An 18,049-nucleotide genomic window follows, 5' to 3' on the forward strand; every position below is an offset into this window, starting at 1 on the left:
AGATTGAAAGAATTGGGTATGTTCAGTTGCAAGAAGAGAAGACTGAGTGGAGATATGATAGTAATGAGCAAATGAACAGGTATGAAAAATTATGCAATTATAGGCTGTAGCTAGATATTACAAAACCGGAGAAATCTTTGCTTTTAGAAAGCAACATAATGTGAGTTTCCTTATATTTAAATTGACTCAGCACCATCTAAAAAGCAGATCAGTTCACACTTGCCAGATAACAACCATAACAAAGAACTGTTTGACACATTCTTCCTACTCTCCAGAGTAGCACCGCTTCCTTCTCTCATATCCTGGAACTTTCCCTCCCTCCCTCCTCTGAGAACATCTTTTCTCTGCTTGATATGTGGGAGGGAAAAGTAACACTGTTGCAGCTGTAGTTTTGCAGCCTATTAGAATGTGCTAACTGTGGCTGCATGTAACCCTTTAATGGCCTAATGTATAAAAAGGCATGCTGTGTAAGGTTCCATGTGTGGCATACTAGAATGATTTGTTGGAGCCATGTTATTCTTGAGAAGAATACTTTAAAAATAAAACCTGCCCTGATATAGGATTTTGGGCAGCACACGCCAGGACATGAACCCAGTTCAGGTAAAAATAGCACTCTACAAGTTCTTAAAAGGCTGTCACAAAGAAGGACAGGGTCTCTTTTCCATCATCCCAGGGTACAAGACACAGATGATGGAAGAAGACACAGAGTGAATAATAGGCTCAAATTGCAGGAAGCCGGGTTCCAGCTGAACATCAGGAAGAACTTTCTGACTGTTAGAGCAGTATGACAATGGAACCATTCACTTAGGGAGGTTGTAGGCTCTCCTATGCTAGAGGGCATTCAAGATGCAATTGAACAGCCATCTGAGAGGGATGGCTGGAGTCCTGCACTGACCAGGGTGTTGGACCTGATGACACTCTGATCCCTTTCAACTCATCTTCAAGGGAACAATTTTGTGGCCACAAGATTCAACACTCTCTTGGAAGCCACAGGATTAATTGTAGTCCCATTTCCAAGATCCTCTGTGGTCCTCCTGTTACGGAGCTGTGACTCCAGTTGCAGATCCTGATCCAATTGCAGAGCCTGATCATGGAAAAATCCATGATGGCTGGATCTCCAACATAAGTCAACTTCACAAGGGCTGAGAACAGCTTTCTAGTTGAAATATGGCTGTCAGATCGTTCTCTGAAGTCCTCTTCCAAATACCCCCCACCATGAGATCAAGGGGGAAAGTGCTAAGAGGAGAGCAGTGGTGTCCAGACTCTGGAATTCACTCCCCAGGGACACATGGCTGGCACTGACTTTGCTTTCCTTTAGATGTCAAGTTTAAAAAAATGTTCAAACAAGCTTTTGGTTAGTGTAATTTATACTTTGTTATTATTTATTTAATTTTGGCTGTTAATTTATTGGTTGTATTTGGTTATGTTGTGTATGGTTTTATATTTTTTATATTATTTTTATTATGTGACATGGTTTAATAATTTACCAATTTTATTGTTTTTATCTGTTTTATCCATTTTATTGGTTGTATTTATATGCTGCTTTCAGCATTTGTAAGCTGCCCAGAGAAACCTTGGATTATGGGATGGCATAGAAGTGGAATGAAATAAATAAATAAAATACAGGGCACAAGTGTAGAGTGGCACAAATTGCTGTCACTACACATTACACCCTGCAATAGATGTATGCAAAGCCTCTGTGTTTGGAGGTTTACATGCAATGAGCAAAGGTAACATAGGGTTGTGCCCTTCATGTAGGGGTTTGATACCTAAATATGTAGGATTTTCTAAATTCACTTACATTAGACCTCTATTCCACTTTTTCTTACAATGAACTCAAAATTCTCCCACTCCTCCTCTCAACCTTATCCTCACAACAATAACATTGTGAGGTAGTTTGGCCTGAGATTCTGTGACTGGCCCAAGGTCACCCAGTTGGCTCCATGACCAAGCAGGGACCAGAACCCAGATTTCCTAATTCCTAGTCCCACACTCTTAACCACTACACCACACTGGCTCTCAGAAAATGATTGAATGTTTTTCTTAAAATTATCAAGCATCTTTAACTTGTCTATCTAGATCACATTTCTTGTTTCTTTTAGCCAGTTCTTCAGATCTGTAGTTAATGCTGAATTCCATTTTTTGGCATTTCCTTCTAAGCTGACTATCAATTAATTGTTTATTAATTAAATTAACAACATATTTTCCAAACATTAAAAGACAGATGCTGACTATGGAAGAGTGAAAATAATCTTTAGTAATATACTTTCCCAATAATAGCAAGGATGTTGATCAAAGACATAAACAAGTAATGGCATTACAACATTACACCTGAACATCTTTTACCTGAAGTACCAGAGACTGTGCCTATATCATGCATTCAAAGTATAGTACTCAAATAGTTTATCATATTCTGTTGTCCTGAGTCCAACTGAGCATGTGCAGAATTTCTTCCTTCATGCAAAATGTATTTTTGAAAAGAAGTACAAAGCAGGGCTAAATATACCAACAGGCACAGGTGCCTCAGGCAGCAGCAAAAATGTTGGAGGAGAGAGCTACTTGCCACACAGCATGCCCTGTACCCACTAACACGGGCTGTTGCTATCAGGTGCAGTAGAGGACACTGTCACACAGCCATTTAACTGCTACTCCAGTTGGCTGCACATGGAATCAGAGGGGGTGCCATCATGTTCTTCACCTCAGGCAAAATGATCTTCCAAAAAAAAAGAAAAGAAAAGAGTGCTCCTTTATCAGGTTGGAAACTTGCGCAGAACTGCCCAGGTATAAACATTAAGATGAAAATGACCAACTTTTCACATTAGAAATCAAATTCAGCCCTAAAGCTGTGAAGAGGGAAGATCAACGTCCCAACATCTGATGCCTTCCTTTAAAAGTCACCTCCATGAGTGGATCATTTGGTGACAACAAAGAGGATCGTCTCAGTGGTAGCCTCCCAGGTATGGAACAAGCACCCAAGTGAAGCCACTTGCTATCACTCCTGCACCAGGTCAAGACTGTCCTCTGTGCCTAGGCATTTAACAGCATGGGAGGAAGGGGCTTATGTCTGCAGTGGTCTAGTTTATTCAATTTATTGAATGTGCTTAACTGTTCAAATGGTTTTTCATTTCTATTGTTAAGGGTTTTTTAAATTGAGTTTATGGTCTTTCTATCACATTTGTACTGTATTTTATTTTATGCATTCTTATTAACCTCCCAGACAGCTTCAACTAATGGGTAGCATAAAATTGAAATAAAATGATGCTGCGCAATAAAGTTGCTTGATAAGGCCCTTCTAATGGTCTACAAAATTGTACATCTGAAGGGACAGAGCAGGGAAATTTTTAGGGTATAATCATCTCGTTTTTTATTTATTTTGTGTAATCTTTATTTCAGTTTTAGTCAGTGTGGTTTGTAGCAACCGTGTTATAGATATAAGAAGGCAGGTTATAAATATTTTAAAATAAGTATTGTCTTCCCCGTGGATTTAACGTGAGGTAGGGCGGGGCCGAACATCGAGTGGCATCTTAAAATTGAGCTTTTCTTTATATTGCTGTTGCTGCTTGTTTGGAGAAGCGAAAAGCAAATTAAGCTCGGTGCCTTTGACACTTCCTCCTGCAAATGCCGAAAGAAGGCAGAAGAGAGGAAGGCCGCGAGGAAGGGGCGCCGAAGGGGAGAAAACGGGGAAAGGGGTACATGCTTGAGCAGAATGAAGGTAATGCTTACCGTGGGGCTGAGCCAAGCTCGACAGCAGGAGGGCGACAAGCGCCCCCGCTAGGTAGGAGGTCGAGTTATCCCCGCGCCCCCGTCCCACCATCTCGGCTGCCTCTGTCTCTCCCTTATTCGCTCGCAGAGGAAGGACGCAACCAGTGCTTGCTTGCCGCCCTCCCGCAGGAGGAGGCGGGGACAGCGGCTTCCTGCTGCCTTGCCATCCAAAAATTACGGAAAACATTGCGGAGCTCATCGCTACGTGCTAGACCTCCCACAGGAGGTGCAAGGTCGATGGTATGAACCGAATATGTTTGAGGAAAAATGTGAAATAGGGGCCAAAGAAAAGTGTAATGACAAGGTTGAGTTATGCATCTTTCTATCATTATCTCCAGCTATGCATTTTTCCATGATGGGCTTCTAATCTCGCCATTTTCTTCTTTCATTTTAAATAATTGACGTCTTACGGGTTAAAGGTGCAACATTTCCAATAAACCCTAATTAGATCGAAACTTTTAAAAGAAAACTTTATTTCAAAAAGTATTTGATGCTTCTTTCTCCTATACTAGTCAGCCTGTCTGCTCCATTGAACAGTCCACAGGATGATTTTTTCCCCTGTCTTTCTTTTGCTTCTGTCCTATAGGTGAACTGTCAAGGCACGCTGCGCCAAGATCACCAGACAATCGCTACGTTAGTGCTGCGGATGTTGCAGCCGAGTTTCAAATTAGCAGGATCGGGGAAGAGAATGATGCGGAGCACTTAGGTAAACATTAGCTGGTTGCGCTGTCGTTGCCACATGAAAACAAATTCAAACTCAGAAAAGCAATTCAGTTTTGACAGGGGCAGGAAGGAAAGCTCCGCTCTTCAGCCAGCCTTCTCCTGTGCTCATGCTGAGAGGAGCAAGTGAAGAAGAGGAGTAGGATGGTTGTCAGCTCTAGTCTCGAAAAACTCACATGCTGCCTCCCGCCCTTCCGGCGGAGGGAAAAAGAACGGGAGAAGGGACGGCTACGATGGTGAGCTGGACGGTTCAGACCTGTGGACTGAGTAGAATAGGATATTAAATGTGCTAAGTACCGGATAGTGTGGAACTTCTACTGAAATTCCACTTATATTTCACAGCGTTATAGCAATGATACCACACGACGTTATCTTGTGGAAACATCCTTAGATTGTCCGTTGCTTGCACATCATTTACATCTCAAATTACAGTGATGCGGCAACATAACTCCAAAATGACGGTAGTGCATGTGACAATTAGCAGGTTTTATGATAACCACATTTCAGATGAGAGCGATCCTGGTAGAGACAACTCTAATAAAGTCGTAAAAAAGTGTCACTTTTCCAGCAAAACACAACTCTCCTGCTAAATAACACACCATTGCAAAGTTAGCACGATGCAGACACGTTCTTGTTTGTATGAAACGAATTAGCAAGTCAGACGTGTTTACCTCTGAATGAATTTGTCTCTACGTGTAAATATAACTGCTCATGTGGCTCAGAGCGAGCGATGCTGGGATTGTGTCATGGCTGCCCCTTGAAGTTCCGAATGGTAAGGGCAGAAAATGCAAGGGGTGAAGCAAAGTGGTGGCTGGGAATTATGGGAGTTGTGGTCCTACGTATCTGGAGGGCGCCAGGTTGGGGAGGACTGTCGTGGTCCCGCGGAGAAGTAAACGGTAGCTGTAAAAAAAATGGGTATGGACGTCTCTACGTGTGACAGGCTTTTGTTTCTGCGTGATCAGATTTGGGTTGCAAACTTATAGGGAGTGATTCTCGATCTTTTTCTTCTGGCAGGATCTGTCTCTTCCTACCGAAACTCCGTTTGTTTGGGTCATTAAAAAGATATGTGGGCCGGTATTGGGCATATTTATTTGGAAGTAAAATCTGTTATAGTCACTGGGACTTGCATAAGACTGCAGCCTTATTTGGTAAAGTATCTCCAAGAGAACGTGTTCCTGCAACCTACGATATGGATGGAAATTTCTAGATTTAAGCAAATGTGTTGTTGCCAAAAATCAGGAATCAAAAATTTAGAGATCATATTCTCCATTATTTAATGTTTATTTGGCTTTCAGTTTCAATTTCATTGGCTGAAATTTAGTGCGAGCTCCTTGGCAAAGCATTAGGCTGCCTGGATATGCGAATTTGTTGGCAAATTGAGCTGAAAAGCTATTTCAAAAATTGCAACACAGCAGATATTTTTGCAGGAAAAAAGACTTTATTAACTTCCTGCATTCCCTAGCCACCATCCTAAATTGCATGAATGCTCTGGGTTAAATCTCAAAATACACATTGTGTGACACTATAAATGTAACTATTGTAGTGCTAAGGATACTTTTTTCCTTAAAACGCTGCTCAAATATTGTATTTTTTTCTTTTTTCAGTGGTGCTGTTTGGTTGATTTTGTATTGCACAATAAAAATAAATAAAAATTACACATTGTATGTAAGTGGAGAATTAAGGAGACAACAAAACAGCCTGTTTATAGGTTTAAATGGGAAAGTAAAAAGTGATGCGTAAAAATAATTTGAAATGTTTGGCTTCATTATATTGTGAATTAAACCTATTGTACATTAAACATTAGCACATTGAAAGATTATGTGATGTATTAGAAAATTTTGAAATTTGATCAATGTGATTTAATTTTTAACTTGTTTTTATTGGCATTTGAACATTTTGGGTATGCCTTTTATGAAATTACTGGTTCTGTTAAGCAGGCACATTTTTATTAGTTTATTATTTTATTGTTTTAATGTTTTACTGTAACTGTGATTTGTGTTTTTAGATTGTATTACATGGTTTTATTGTTGTAACCTGCCCAGAGAGCCATATGGCTAATGGGGAAGATTAGAAATATAATAAATACTCTGAAGTATAGTTTATATACAATTTAACAAAGAAAAATAGAATGCAATCCTATGTATAGCTGACTGGAGTATGGTAAGAGTTGTAGGACAACTTGAGTTTGCTGGGAAGTTTGCAGCCCTCCCTTAAGTTTGCTAGGAAGGTTGCAGCCCTTAAGTTTGCAGCCCTTCCTTAAGTTTGCTAGGAAGGTTGCAGTCCTATTGAAACTTTACTTGACACATGAACTCAATGGACTGTTAGAGCAGACATTTATACAAATTCTGTGTTGGCTTCTATTGAATTGACTTTAAAAGCTCTGGATGTTGACTGGATTGTACCTAAAAAGAGTAAATGTACTTATGGATATCAGCAGATATACAAATAGTTTAGCTGGCCTTGGTAGGTGAACAAAAATGGACACCGGGAGAGTGTAACAGATCAGTAGTATAAAGTCAGAACAGCATATTGAGCTTTTCTGCATAATACATTTATTGTGCATTTGTGATTCCTTAAGTTTGTTTACAGGTTCTTTACACAACATTGTGATCATCATGTTGTGCTTCTGTTTTTGTTTGTTTTGTGTTTTGTTTTTTGAAGAGCACTTTCCAGTTTTGCTTTTAGAACAGGGAGAATGGGTATTTTTTATAACACAGAAAATGGTGGTGTTTCTTCTTCTGAGCTATTCTGCCATAGCATAGTTTCACCTAGAAATTACCTAGTGGAAAAGCTGGAAAGGAAAAGCACGTGAATCTCAATTCTTTGATCAAATCAAAATAGATATAACGTGTAGAAAAGATAGCTACCTCCAAGATGAAGGATCATTTCTGCAATCTGCTCTTCAGCCCTGCTATCTAGCTTGGATCTAGAAACAGCAGTAGAGCTTATTCCTATTAATCAGCTCTCCTTGAAAGTGCCCAGAGCACCTCAGAACCCCAATGCAATTATGGGGAGATCCTGTCTCACTTTCTCCAGGTTCAAGCTGGAAAGGAGAGCTCAGACTTACTGGTGCTGGTCTTCCAGGAAACTTATACTACCTCTGAAGTGCAGTTTTAACAGTCTTTGCTTCCTCCCAAGTTCCAAGATTATAATGCAGGCTGGGGTTCAACTGCTCATGTTCTTAAGAGAATAAATTGAACACTCAGTCCAGCAAATGGAACGTGGACCCTTAGTTTTTGGAAGTGTTTTTCATCCAGCTGCCACAACTATATATTTTGTCAGTCAGTATTAACATCAGTCTTGTTGATTGTGCTACTTGTAAAGGAAAGCATGAGAAGCAAGTTTCCCCACAATGGAACACCACTGTCTCTTGCTTGTCCTGGATGCAATCCCACCAATTAAGCATGTCTTTCTGTGAGAGTTCTATGCTCTGTTTATTGATTTGTTTTCTACCTTTCTCCTGTTGTGGAACTTAAGGTGGTACATGCAATTCCCATGTGGTCTCCCCTCCAAGCTCAGGCCAGCCCCAGACCTGCTTAGCTTTAACATGGTGGATGCCTTACGTGCCTTTATTCATTTCACTAACTTAATACATTTTAGAATGTTATCACAAGTACATTCTGAATGTTCTTTCTTAAGTACTATCTGTATGTGTATCCTTTGGGATTTTCTGCCACAGTGCAATTTTCTGAAAACAGGTGCTTTTGAAATTACTAGGTATTTGGGTCCAAACAGTAGTTGAACTTAATGCCAATTAGTGAAATAGCTGGACAAATTGTAACTGAATAAGAAGGACCACTGTATGCATTCCTTCCTTGTGTTACAGTGATGTTTGCTGGATCATGCTCTATTGTCATGAAACCACAAGTTAGTTGAATTATTCATCTTTCAGTAGTCATATGTTTCAAGTTCAGTGCATTGCTACATAAAGACAGACAACCTTGACAGTGTTATAAAAACTCTCTAATAATATCTAAATCATTGTTATTCAAACTCTCAAGAATTATATTTGTAATGCTTGTGTCTTACAGAAAATCTAAAAGATGATCATTGCAACATGAAGAAGAAATCCTATGACATTAAAAGTGGTATTATGCAAAAGTTGACTCCTCCAGTCTTATTTCTGCTTCTGGTTGTGCTGCTAGTAAACTTGGTCCTCTATCAATTCTTCAGTAATGTATATTTTTCGTATGATCAGGCCAATATTGAACCCAATTCTTGTTCACATGGATACTTCAGATTAGGAATCTTGAAGAACTGTTTACCATGGTTGTCCTGTGAGGCCATGAAGAGAGAAGTTCGCAAACTGAAACTTGTTGGCGAAGGAGCTGTGAAAAGGGTTGGTTTGCCATCATGCATCTTGAAAATAATAAAGATGTTCTGGAAATTCACCATTCACTCTTTCTGACTTGGTAACAACTCCATTCTTATCAGAGGCGGTGTGGTTGTCTTCATCAGTCTTCCAAAATAGTTTCGAATGATATAATGACTTCTTATAGTACTGATTCATGTATTGGTTTCAGTGAATGGCTAAAATCAGGAAGCTTTGTTAGTCTTTGGTCTGTCCATTTAACTCAGTATGGTTTGCCCTAACTGCCTTTCCAGAGCTACAGATGGGAGGGGTTTTTAAAAAAATGTATCCTGTTTCAGACACTTATTACATAGCTTGCGGTGTTGTGACTTGTTTTTATATCAGGGATCAATGCCGATTGCAGGTACCAGCATCTATTAAATTTAGTTAACAGTGTGAACTGGGCTTGTTAAATGGAACTATTCAGCCCCAAATTAGAAAACAAAATGCATATTTTTACAAATCTAATTAATTATGAAAGCCCTATGACAGGGGTCCTCAAACTTTTTAAACAGGGGGCCAGTTCACTGTCCCTCAGACTGTTGTGGGTGTGGACTATAATTTGACAAAAAAATGAATGAATTTCTATGCACACTACACATTAAAAAGTAATTAAATTAAAAAATAATTTAAAAATGTTTGCTCTACTCCCTCGGGCTACAGAAGCCCAAGATGAGGTGGGAAAGAGCTTTCTCTGGGCAAGCCCTGGCTGCCTTGCCAAGCCTGGGGGCAGCCACTTGATGGTGGTGATGGCAGCTTGCCCACTGAAAAGTGCAGCTCCTGCGCCTCCGTCACAAGCCATGGCCGCCTCGCCGAGCCCAAGGGCAGCAGCTCGATGGTGGCAGTGGATTGCCCATTGAAGGGTGCGGCTCCTGCGCCTCCACCGCAAGCCGTGGCTATCTTGTCAAGCCCGGGGGCAGCCACTCAACAGCAGTGGTGGCTTGCCCATTGAAAGGCACGGCTCCCGCACCCCCAGGGACGTGGCTCACCTACTTAAAAATGGATTTAAAAAGTTATATTTTTCTTACCTTCAATCCTTTTTAGTGTCTTCATCTCCTGCCCTCTTCTCTTCTGTTTCCCACTCTGTATTCCTGCTCTGTATATGCATGCTCTGTTCTGTATATGCATGCAGTGGCGGGGGGGGGGGGGGGGGCCGGGGCACGCACAGTTGAGCTTTTACAATTAGGCGTGTGCGCTGGCTCTCTGCTAAGTTTCAAAGAATGCGTGCACCAGCTCAGAGTTTTTGGACTCGCTTGGAGATCATTTTCTCTGAGCGAGTCCAAAAGGTCTGAGGTGGACCAGATAAAGGACCATAGCAGGCTGGATCCGGCCCCTGGGCCATAGTTTGAGGAACCATGCCCTATGACTGATGGTGAACCTTTTAGAGACCGAGGGCCCAAACTGCAACCCAAAACCCACTTATTTATTGCAAAGTGCCAACACTGCAATAAAACCTGAATACTGAGGTTTTAGTTTAGAAAAAACAACTCATACATTCACTTCTTTTGTCTTAAAAGAAAAACACAAAAACAAAGCTTTCAATGATACAGCTTTTTATTGAAAGGTAAATGTTTGCATTTGGCGTGCTTTTGCACAATTAATATGATCTTTGCTGTTGTATACATGATGATAATTTGTCAAACCTTGGCTCAAATATGCCAGGGGGACAGCACAACATTTAAAAAATCTCAGTCACTTAATTAGAACATCTCTTTGCTAAATCTTAGGTATTACATTTCAAATTTCATAAGAAAACTCGAAGCTAAAATGTTGTGTTAATAAAAACAAATGTATTAAAACTCACAGTCAGTCCAAGCAAATACACATATATCCTTGGCAGCGCACTGACCAGCCATGTGAAAGCTCAGACGAGTCACGGCTAATGAGTCGTGGCGTGTGACGTCATCGCCTGGCGCCGCTACTCCTTTCTAAGCATGCGCGTGGCCCATATGTGCACTGTTATCCGATGCTCGGCTGCTAGAGCGATGCTGGGGTGACTTGGCTTGCATGCCAACAGCGAGGGCTCTGCGTGCCCACTGTGGCATACGTGCCATAGGTTCGCCACCACTGCCCTATGAGAATAAGAATGCAGTGAGGTTTTCCAGAGCCCCCAGCCCCTCATGTGAATTCCCTTATCTTTTACTGGGTTTGCAGAGGTATAAGCAGAAATGGCCTAACTGAAAGGTTTTCTTTTTCCTTGATGTTGCAGATGCATACATTCCATCATTCCTTCTGTCAGAAAAAAAGTGGTGGAGAAGGATGAGGATAGCCATTTTAGTCAGAGCAAGCTGAGGACCTTTGTAGAAACTCTGCCCATTTCAGAATACAGATTTTTAGAAAAATGCCAAATTCACATTTCAGACTGGGCTGTTGCAAGCTGTTGAACTTCACCAACATATGCAATTGCAAATATATATCACTTCCACCAACTAGGTTCCCTCCATATATGTTGGACTGCAACTCTCATCAGCCCCAGCCAGCATGGCCAGGGATGGAGTTGTAATCTTAAAATCTGGCAAGCATGAGCTTGGGAAAAGTTGTTTTAGAGTGTAAAATCTGGGGATCTATAGGTATAAGAACCTATTCATTATTTATTGAATGTTTGTCCAGGTCCCTTTACCAAAGAGTGAAAATGCTGTAGACTTCTTCCTTACGAAATTCCTCACATTAGCTTACCGTTTTATTGGATTTGGTTTATTGGACTCTTGTAAAGGTTTCTGAGATAATGGGTGCCGATAATTTTCAGCCCTTCAGTGTGTAATCCCACTGAGATACGTGTAGGCTCACACTCATCCAGTGCCCAGTGGGAGGAGTGGTAGAGATGATTTCTGCTTCTGCTCTCCTGCTGCTTGGCATTTTTGCTAAATGGACATTTTTTATCCATTTGTGATAGTGTCTTGGGGAAGAGAGGTTGGAGTGGCTCCAGGACACCTTGCATCCAGACATTGAAATGACCTCTTTAACCCCTTTCTGTGGTCTCTTTCTTGACATGGAAAACTGTTGCAATTCTTTCCATACCTGCAGCAAGAGGGCAGAAAAAGGAGGCCAGACCGCTAGTTCCCATCACAAGGGTTAGAGTGCTGTCTTCTGCTTGAAACCTGGAATACAAACTATCCCAGGACCCCTCAGACAATAGCTGCAGGCCAAAGGATCTTTCCCTCAGTGCTTTATATAAATGCTGATTTGATTTCCCGTGAGGTTTGATTCTTTTCTGAAACAATTTGGATGCTCAATAGCTGTGTTAGTTCAATTAAACCCAAAACACAGAATAAGTGAGATGATTAAAAGTTAGCAGCTGTATTGTGCCTTTGATGATAAATTTATTTTTATTTATTTTTCGATTTATATTCTGCCTTTTTCCTACAAAGGGCTCAAGGCAGCTTACATCATTCTCCTCCTCCATCTTATCCCCACAACAACAACCCTGTGAGGTAGGTTGGACTGAAAGTCTGTGACTGGCCCAAAGTCACCCAGTTGGCTTCATGGCTGAGAGGGGACTAGAACCCAGATCCTCTGAGTCCCAGTTCCATGCTCTTAACCACTACACCACACTGACTCTAAATAAATTCTCCTTGTTCTTAGGTCTTCCTTTCGGAATGGAAAGAAAATAAGGTTGCTCTTTCCCAGCTAACTAAGCCACAGCTAGAAGAGGATTTTATTCATGGGCTTCAGATGCTGAAATCTCTACAAAGCAAATACGTGGTCAAACTGTTTGGATATTGTGAAGAAGAGTTCATGGTTCTTACAGAATACCATCCATTTGGCTCCTTGAATAATCTGAATGATATACTGAATCTTCCAAAATACAAGAACTCCAACACATGGTATAATAGGTTTTTGCTTGCCATAGATTACGTGAGCATCATCCATTATCTGCACAACAGTCCACTGGGCACTTTTGTGATGTGTGACTCGAGTGATCTGGATAAAGTACTTTCACAATATTTACTGACAAGTAGTTTCCATGTTGTTGTGAATGACTTGGATGCTTTGCCTCTTGTGAACAAAAGTGCTGGTCAGTTGATCAAATGTGGCCATCAGGAGCTGCAGGGCAATTTTGTTGCTCCTGAGCAACTTTGGCCTTATGGAAAAACAACACCTTTTGCAGATAGTCTCATGCCGCCATATGATGAAATGACAGATATCTGGAAAATCCCTGATGTTTCCAACTTTCTCTTGGGAGAAGTTGATGGAAGTGATCTTGTCAGGTTTCACCTGTTTGACATCCATGTGGCATGTAAGAAAAGCCCAGCTGAAAGACCTTCTGCTCAAATGGTTTTGGACACCTACAGGAAAATACTAGCATCACTTGTTCGAGAATCAGTTATGCCAAGGACAAAGGACATGCTGTAAAACATGAACATATTTTGGTATCATAACTAGAGTTGGATATATTTAGCATCTCCTTTTCCTGATATGAAAAATGCATGAGTCTGTTGAAATTTAAATATGAATGGCAAACTCTAAAATGATTTCTTAAAGATGCCTATGATAAATTATACAGAGAATGGGAGAAAAGTGGTATATGATTTGTTTGAAAAGTTGTAGACTTCTGAATAAACCTTTCTTAATCAGTTTGGCATAGCCTCCATCCAGTGATGTGGAGCAGATGATTTCTTAAAGCAGAAAAAATTCCATTTCAAAAGTTTATTAGTAAGAATGAATATTGCAATTGCAATATTAAGCAGGAATGACAGTTTCAAAATTGTAGATAAGTGATTACCAGCATATCATGTATAGTTCTTTAGCTTGCAAAATGTATCACAGTACAATCCCAACAGATGCCTATAACCCTCCAAATTAAGAGGGTTAAGGGCATTCTGTACAGAGCAGGAAGAATGTGAAGAAAAATCTTAATATAGTAGAGTTGGAAGGGGGCAGAAGGGCATTGGGTTCAACCACCTGCTCAATGCAGGACTCCAAGTTAAACCAGCCCTCTCAGATGGCTGTCCAGTTGCATCCTGAACACTTCTAGTGCAGAAGAACCCACAACCTCCCTTCAGCTACTGCTAGTAATGAGGCACTCCCTTTCAGATGCAGCTCACAGGAGCACACTGCCTCTTGGAAGAGACTTGTTTGCTGGGCTAGTGTAAGTCCTTCACCCCTGACTCCTTTGTCTTCTATTCCACTACAACTCTGCTGCCAAAATCCTGTTAGCTCACTCTGATCATTTACTCTCTGGAAGCTTGATTACTTATATCCTAGAGTCCCTAGACCAGCTAGGTTGCTTCTGTATTCCTTCCACTGCAAAGTAGCTAAATGGACAATTTTGATTGCCTAGCTGTTGTGCTTTGGAGTGGGAAGGAAGGTTGAGGCATGAGCAGGTTACATTGTATGTTGGTAGTACCAGTGTCTTTCCCTCCTCACCTGCTAGAATGGCCACTAAACTGCTTCTCCCAAGTGCTTTTATGACCTTGGAGAAGCAACCAGCACGGTTCTTTTCCATGGCAGCTGCAGTGCTGCGGGAAGAAGATCCAAGTGCAGATTTCTAGCTCTCAGGTCAAAATAAGACAACTATCACCCACAGAATACCAGGTACATTACAAAGCTGGGCTTTATGGAAGAGTGGCGAGAAGAATTTCATAGCTGAAACAAATCCACATCAGAACCCATTTGGAGTTTGCAAAAAGGCATGTGGAAGACATGGCAAACATGAGAAAAGTTTTCTGGTCCGATGAGACCAAAATTGAACTTTTTGGCCTTGCTGAAAAACACTGTGTATGGTCCTTCGTGTGCACCCACAAATATACAGTAAAACCTTGGATTGCGAGTAACTTTGTGAGTGTTTTGCAAGACTAGCAAAAAGTTTTTCTAAATTTTAACTTGATAAACGAGCGATGTCTTGCAGTACAAGTATTATGTGCGCTTTGCCTGCCGAGTGTCACATCATAACTGAGCACTGGTTCTTCTCTCTCTCACTGCGGGTGTGAGTACAGCATCATCTCCCCCCTGATTGTGCCCACAGTAGCACCCATCTCCACCCACTGAGCACACCTGCTTCAAATTTTTGTGATAAAAAAAAATTACAGAACAGATTAACCTTATTTACATTGAACCCTATGGGGAAATTTGCTTTGATATACAAGTGCTTTGGATTACAAGCATGTTTCTGGAATGAATTATGTTCGCAATCCAAGGTTTTTCTGTACTTAAAGAAAAAAACTATAAAAAGAAAAATTTACCTTAACCCCACCTCCAGAAACTGTAACCTTACAGAAAAAACTACCCTCCCCCTTTTCCCCCAGAATACCATCATTCTGGGCAGTATCTCCATCTTTGCAGAAAACAGTGGTGAGAAAACACTGGTCCGCCCAACTCTGAATATCTACTTCCCATTCCCTCTATACCCCTATTATCTTAACCTGTCCTTTAAAATATTTTCAATTCTTTAATTCTTTGAATTCTCAATACTATCTTTCCCATTTATACTTCACATATTCAAAATTCATCTAATAAATTTAGCTTATTCAAAGTTAGTACTCTACCTTATTTTTAAATTCTTCTACCTTACTTATACACTAATACTTCTCTTTTAATCTTATATAGTAAACCTTACCCCCAAACATAAAGCAGAGTATAAATTATCTTCTACCTCCTATTAGCTAGAATACCTCTTCTTCAGCTCATTTAATGGTCAAAATCAGAAAAGACCCCCGCACACTGCCCCTTGACACACCTCTTTTCCTTTTCATCCTGGAGAAATTTTTGAATTGCTGTAGGATCTGCTTCTCCATTATCAGAAGCCGAGATTGGAGAAACTACACTGACTACTCCATTTCCCTTTCTTGAAATAAATTCTTGATCATGTCTTCTATTCTGGTCCATCATCTCAATTTCTTGCTTGCACTGCTCTTCATTTATAAGGCCCCATTCATATGCCAATTTTAAACCTTGTTCCAGCGACTCTTCTTCTGTGATGTTTTCCATTATGGAAGACTCTTAAATACCCTGGATATCCCTAAGTATTTTCAGTAATATTCTTCAACAAAATTATCTTGAGTGCTTGCAATGAATGTCTGAACGAAATAGTCTGGAAATATAAATCCTGAAACACTTGAATGGGTGCCTCCTTAAATTTCAGTTGACCCAGATTTTCTCTCATGCTGGATCCTGACTCCTAGCAGAGGAAAGCAGATCAAAGCATGCTGCCCCAGCTGGTCTAGGGCCTCTGGGATATAAGCAGCCAAGTTTCCAGGGAGCGACCAAACAGGAGTTTGGCAGAGGAGGAATTGTAGTGGAAGAGGAGACAGAGGCAGGCGGAGGCAAAGCAGAGACAGGCCTGCCCTATTCCTCCAAAAGTATTTTGTTTTTCTAAGAGACAATTGAAGGGAAGTTCCAGATTATCTGGTTTCTGATTGTTGATTAACTGATGGGGAGTGGCCTGATCAGCTAGCAGTAACTGTGTGGGTGGGATGATTCATTCTGGTTCCTGACTCATAGCACAGCAGAGCAGAGCAAGCTGCCCCAGCTGGTCTAGGGCCTCTGGGATATAGGCAGCCAAGCTCCCAAGGAGTGAGCAACCAGGGAGAGTAAACAGGACTTTGGCAGGGGAGGTCCCTAACATTCCCCCCCCCCTTTGTTTCACTTATTTATTTCACCTTAATCCACCCCCCTGCCTCCTTGCACACACACACTTGTTTTTTTTCCTTGTAACACACTCCCATTTACTAGTAGGACTGTGTTGCTAACCTTTAGTGAAGACAGGAGAAAGTACCAGTTGTCACAACAACCAACCAAGACAGTCTCTAAGGTTGCACCAACAGTGGACCAAGGAGACTCTACAGTGGTGGTGACCTGCAACAGCTGCATACTAAGTAGACCTGTTAAAAGAAGAGGTAAGAGTACTGGAGCAGCAAGTGTCCACCCTCAAAATAATAAAACAAAGAGTTTTTAGAGATTAGAGAAGCTGTTGCTAAGTGTATGTTTAGAAGCAAGAAGTGCATCAGCAAGCTGAGGCAGCAGAAGAGAAGCCTGAGAGAAGGGAAAATGGGGAAACGCTCTGGAACAGGGCAACAGACACAGAAGACCTAGAAAACACTCTGCACCAGTGGAAGCAGTGGAATGCTAGAACCTCTTCAAGTTACTGGAGTACTAGAAGCTTCTATGGCATAATCATAGGATTGAGGCCACTACTAGAGACCATGGGTCAAAATGCACCAAAAAAAGGAGATTTATTTATTTATTTGGATATTTCTAACCTGTCTAATCATGTGAAAGCTCAGACGAGTCGCGGCTAATGAGTCGCGGCTCGTGACATCATTGCCTGGTGCCTTTCTGAGCATGCACATGGTCCCTATGTGCGCAGTTAACCGATGTTCAGCTGCTGGGGCAATGCTGGGGCAACTTGGCTCGCATGCCAACAGAGAGGGCTCTGCGTGCCCACTGTGGCACACGTGCCGTATGTTTGCCACCACTGCCCTAGTCTGTACTTGTCCTGCTCCTGTGTGCTTTTTGCTTGCTCCAGTTGTTCCTACCCTACCCTGATCCAGCACACTTGTGTTGGGACCATATGATTGTCTTCCTGGCATCAGACCATGGGGCTGTTTCTGGACTGTGAACTCTCTCTATCCCTCTCTCCCCCCCCCCCATACAATATTGGACTGCCTGCTTTCTTGACCCTGAGCCCGGACTGTTGACCACACCACCTGGTTCTAGCCCTACTAAGTGGCAAGACTTTATTTCACATCAGGTCCTGGCACTCTGCTTATCTCAGCTGCTGCCCATATCCAGTCCCTTACATTTTGGTGATAACTTTAGCAGAAAATCAATTGGTGCTGTACAGATGTTTCAGACCATGACACCCATTATTTCTGACCATTGGCCATGCTCCTAGGGTGATATGAACTAAAGTCCAAAATATCTGAAGGTCATCTTTTAAAGTCATGGAAACCAGTTAACATAATAAAATCTCATGATGTCCCAGGGACTGTTGGATTGCTTGCACTTTTGAGATGCAAATATAAGCTTGCCACAAATGTAGCAGAAGTTATCTGTGTTGCTTACACAGTTTCAAGCCATCTTGGCTTCTGAGGGAAAATATCATGCAACTGTTCCTTGGAAATGTTAGGCAATTGTAACTGTGTGATGTGTAGATCTGACCAAGACAAATGTATCTTGCAATAAAAGAACAATAAATTACAGTTAGGTAATAATCTTTAGTCTCAACGTGAAGATAAATTTATACACTTCCACGTGGTACCATTTTCAGTGTTCTAC

At 41.3% G+C, this 18,049-nt stretch overlaps 2 protein-coding genes across 8 annotated transcripts in view; one reads left to right on the top strand and one right to left on the bottom strand.

Moving 5' to 3' along the window:
• Positions 1 to 3,864, bottom strand: part of HGSNAT (heparan-alpha-glucosaminide N-acetyltransferase) — a 75,874-nt gene extending 72,010 nt beyond the window's left edge. For 2 of the 3 annotated variants that reach the window (XM_044447231.1, XM_044447228.1), the window contains exon 1: positions 3,724 to 3,864. In XM_044447231.1, the coding sequence (XP_044303166.1) occupies positions 3,724 to 3,814 (91 nt within the window). In that variant the 5' untranslated portion in view covers positions 3,815 to 3,864. Of the gene's footprint in view, positions 1 to 2,346; positions 2,714 to 3,723 lie in introns of all 3 variants that reach the window. The other variant, XM_044447229.1, reaches the window with a different exon arrangement.
• POMK (protein O-mannose kinase) lies at positions 3,834 to 13,407 on the top strand. 5 transcript variants are annotated; one of them, XM_044447240.1, is made up of 4 exons: positions 3,834 to 4,002; positions 4,349 to 4,468; positions 8,514 to 8,821; positions 12,416 to 13,407. In XM_044447240.1, the coding sequence occupies exons 3-4, from the start codon at positions 8,540 to 8,542 to the stop codon at positions 13,184 to 13,186; spliced, it is 1,053 nt and encodes a 350-aa protein (XP_044303175.1). In that variant the 5' UTR covers positions 3,834 to 4,002; positions 4,349 to 4,468; positions 8,514 to 8,539; the 3' UTR covers positions 13,187 to 13,407. The 5 variants fall into 5 exon arrangements, with proteins under 5 accessions (XP_044303175.1, XP_044303174.1, XP_044303172.1 ...); XM_044447239.1 differs by having other exon boundaries at positions 3,835 to 4,066; XM_044447237.1 differs by lacking the exons at positions 3,834 to 4,002; positions 4,349 to 4,468 and adding an exon at positions 4,475 to 5,254.
• Positions 13,408 to 18,049: the final 4,642 nt, after the last annotated feature.

Source organism: Varanus komodoensis, unplaced genomic scaffold, assembly GCF_004798865.1.
Source record: "Varanus komodoensis strain SLA01 unplaced genomic scaffold, ASM479886v1 scaffold51, whole genome shotgun sequence".
NCBI lineage: Eukaryota > Metazoa > Chordata > Lepidosauria > Squamata > Varanidae > Varanus > Varanus komodoensis.

Excerpts from the sequence above, each read along its gene's own strand:
- POMK (XM_044447237.1), top strand. The coding sequence starts at position 5,194 with ATGTGGCTCAGAGCGAGCGATGCTGGGATTGTGTCATGGCTGCCCCTT. Across the intron at positions 5,255-8,513 it reads GCCCCTTGAAGTTCCGAATG|AAAATCTAAAAGATGATCAT; the intron begins GTAAGGGCAGAA and ends TGTGTCTTACAG. Across the intron at positions 8,822-12,415 it reads GCGAAGGAGCTGTGAAAAGG|GTCTTCCTTTCGGAATGGAA; the intron begins GTTGGTTTGCCA and ends CCTTGTTCTTAG.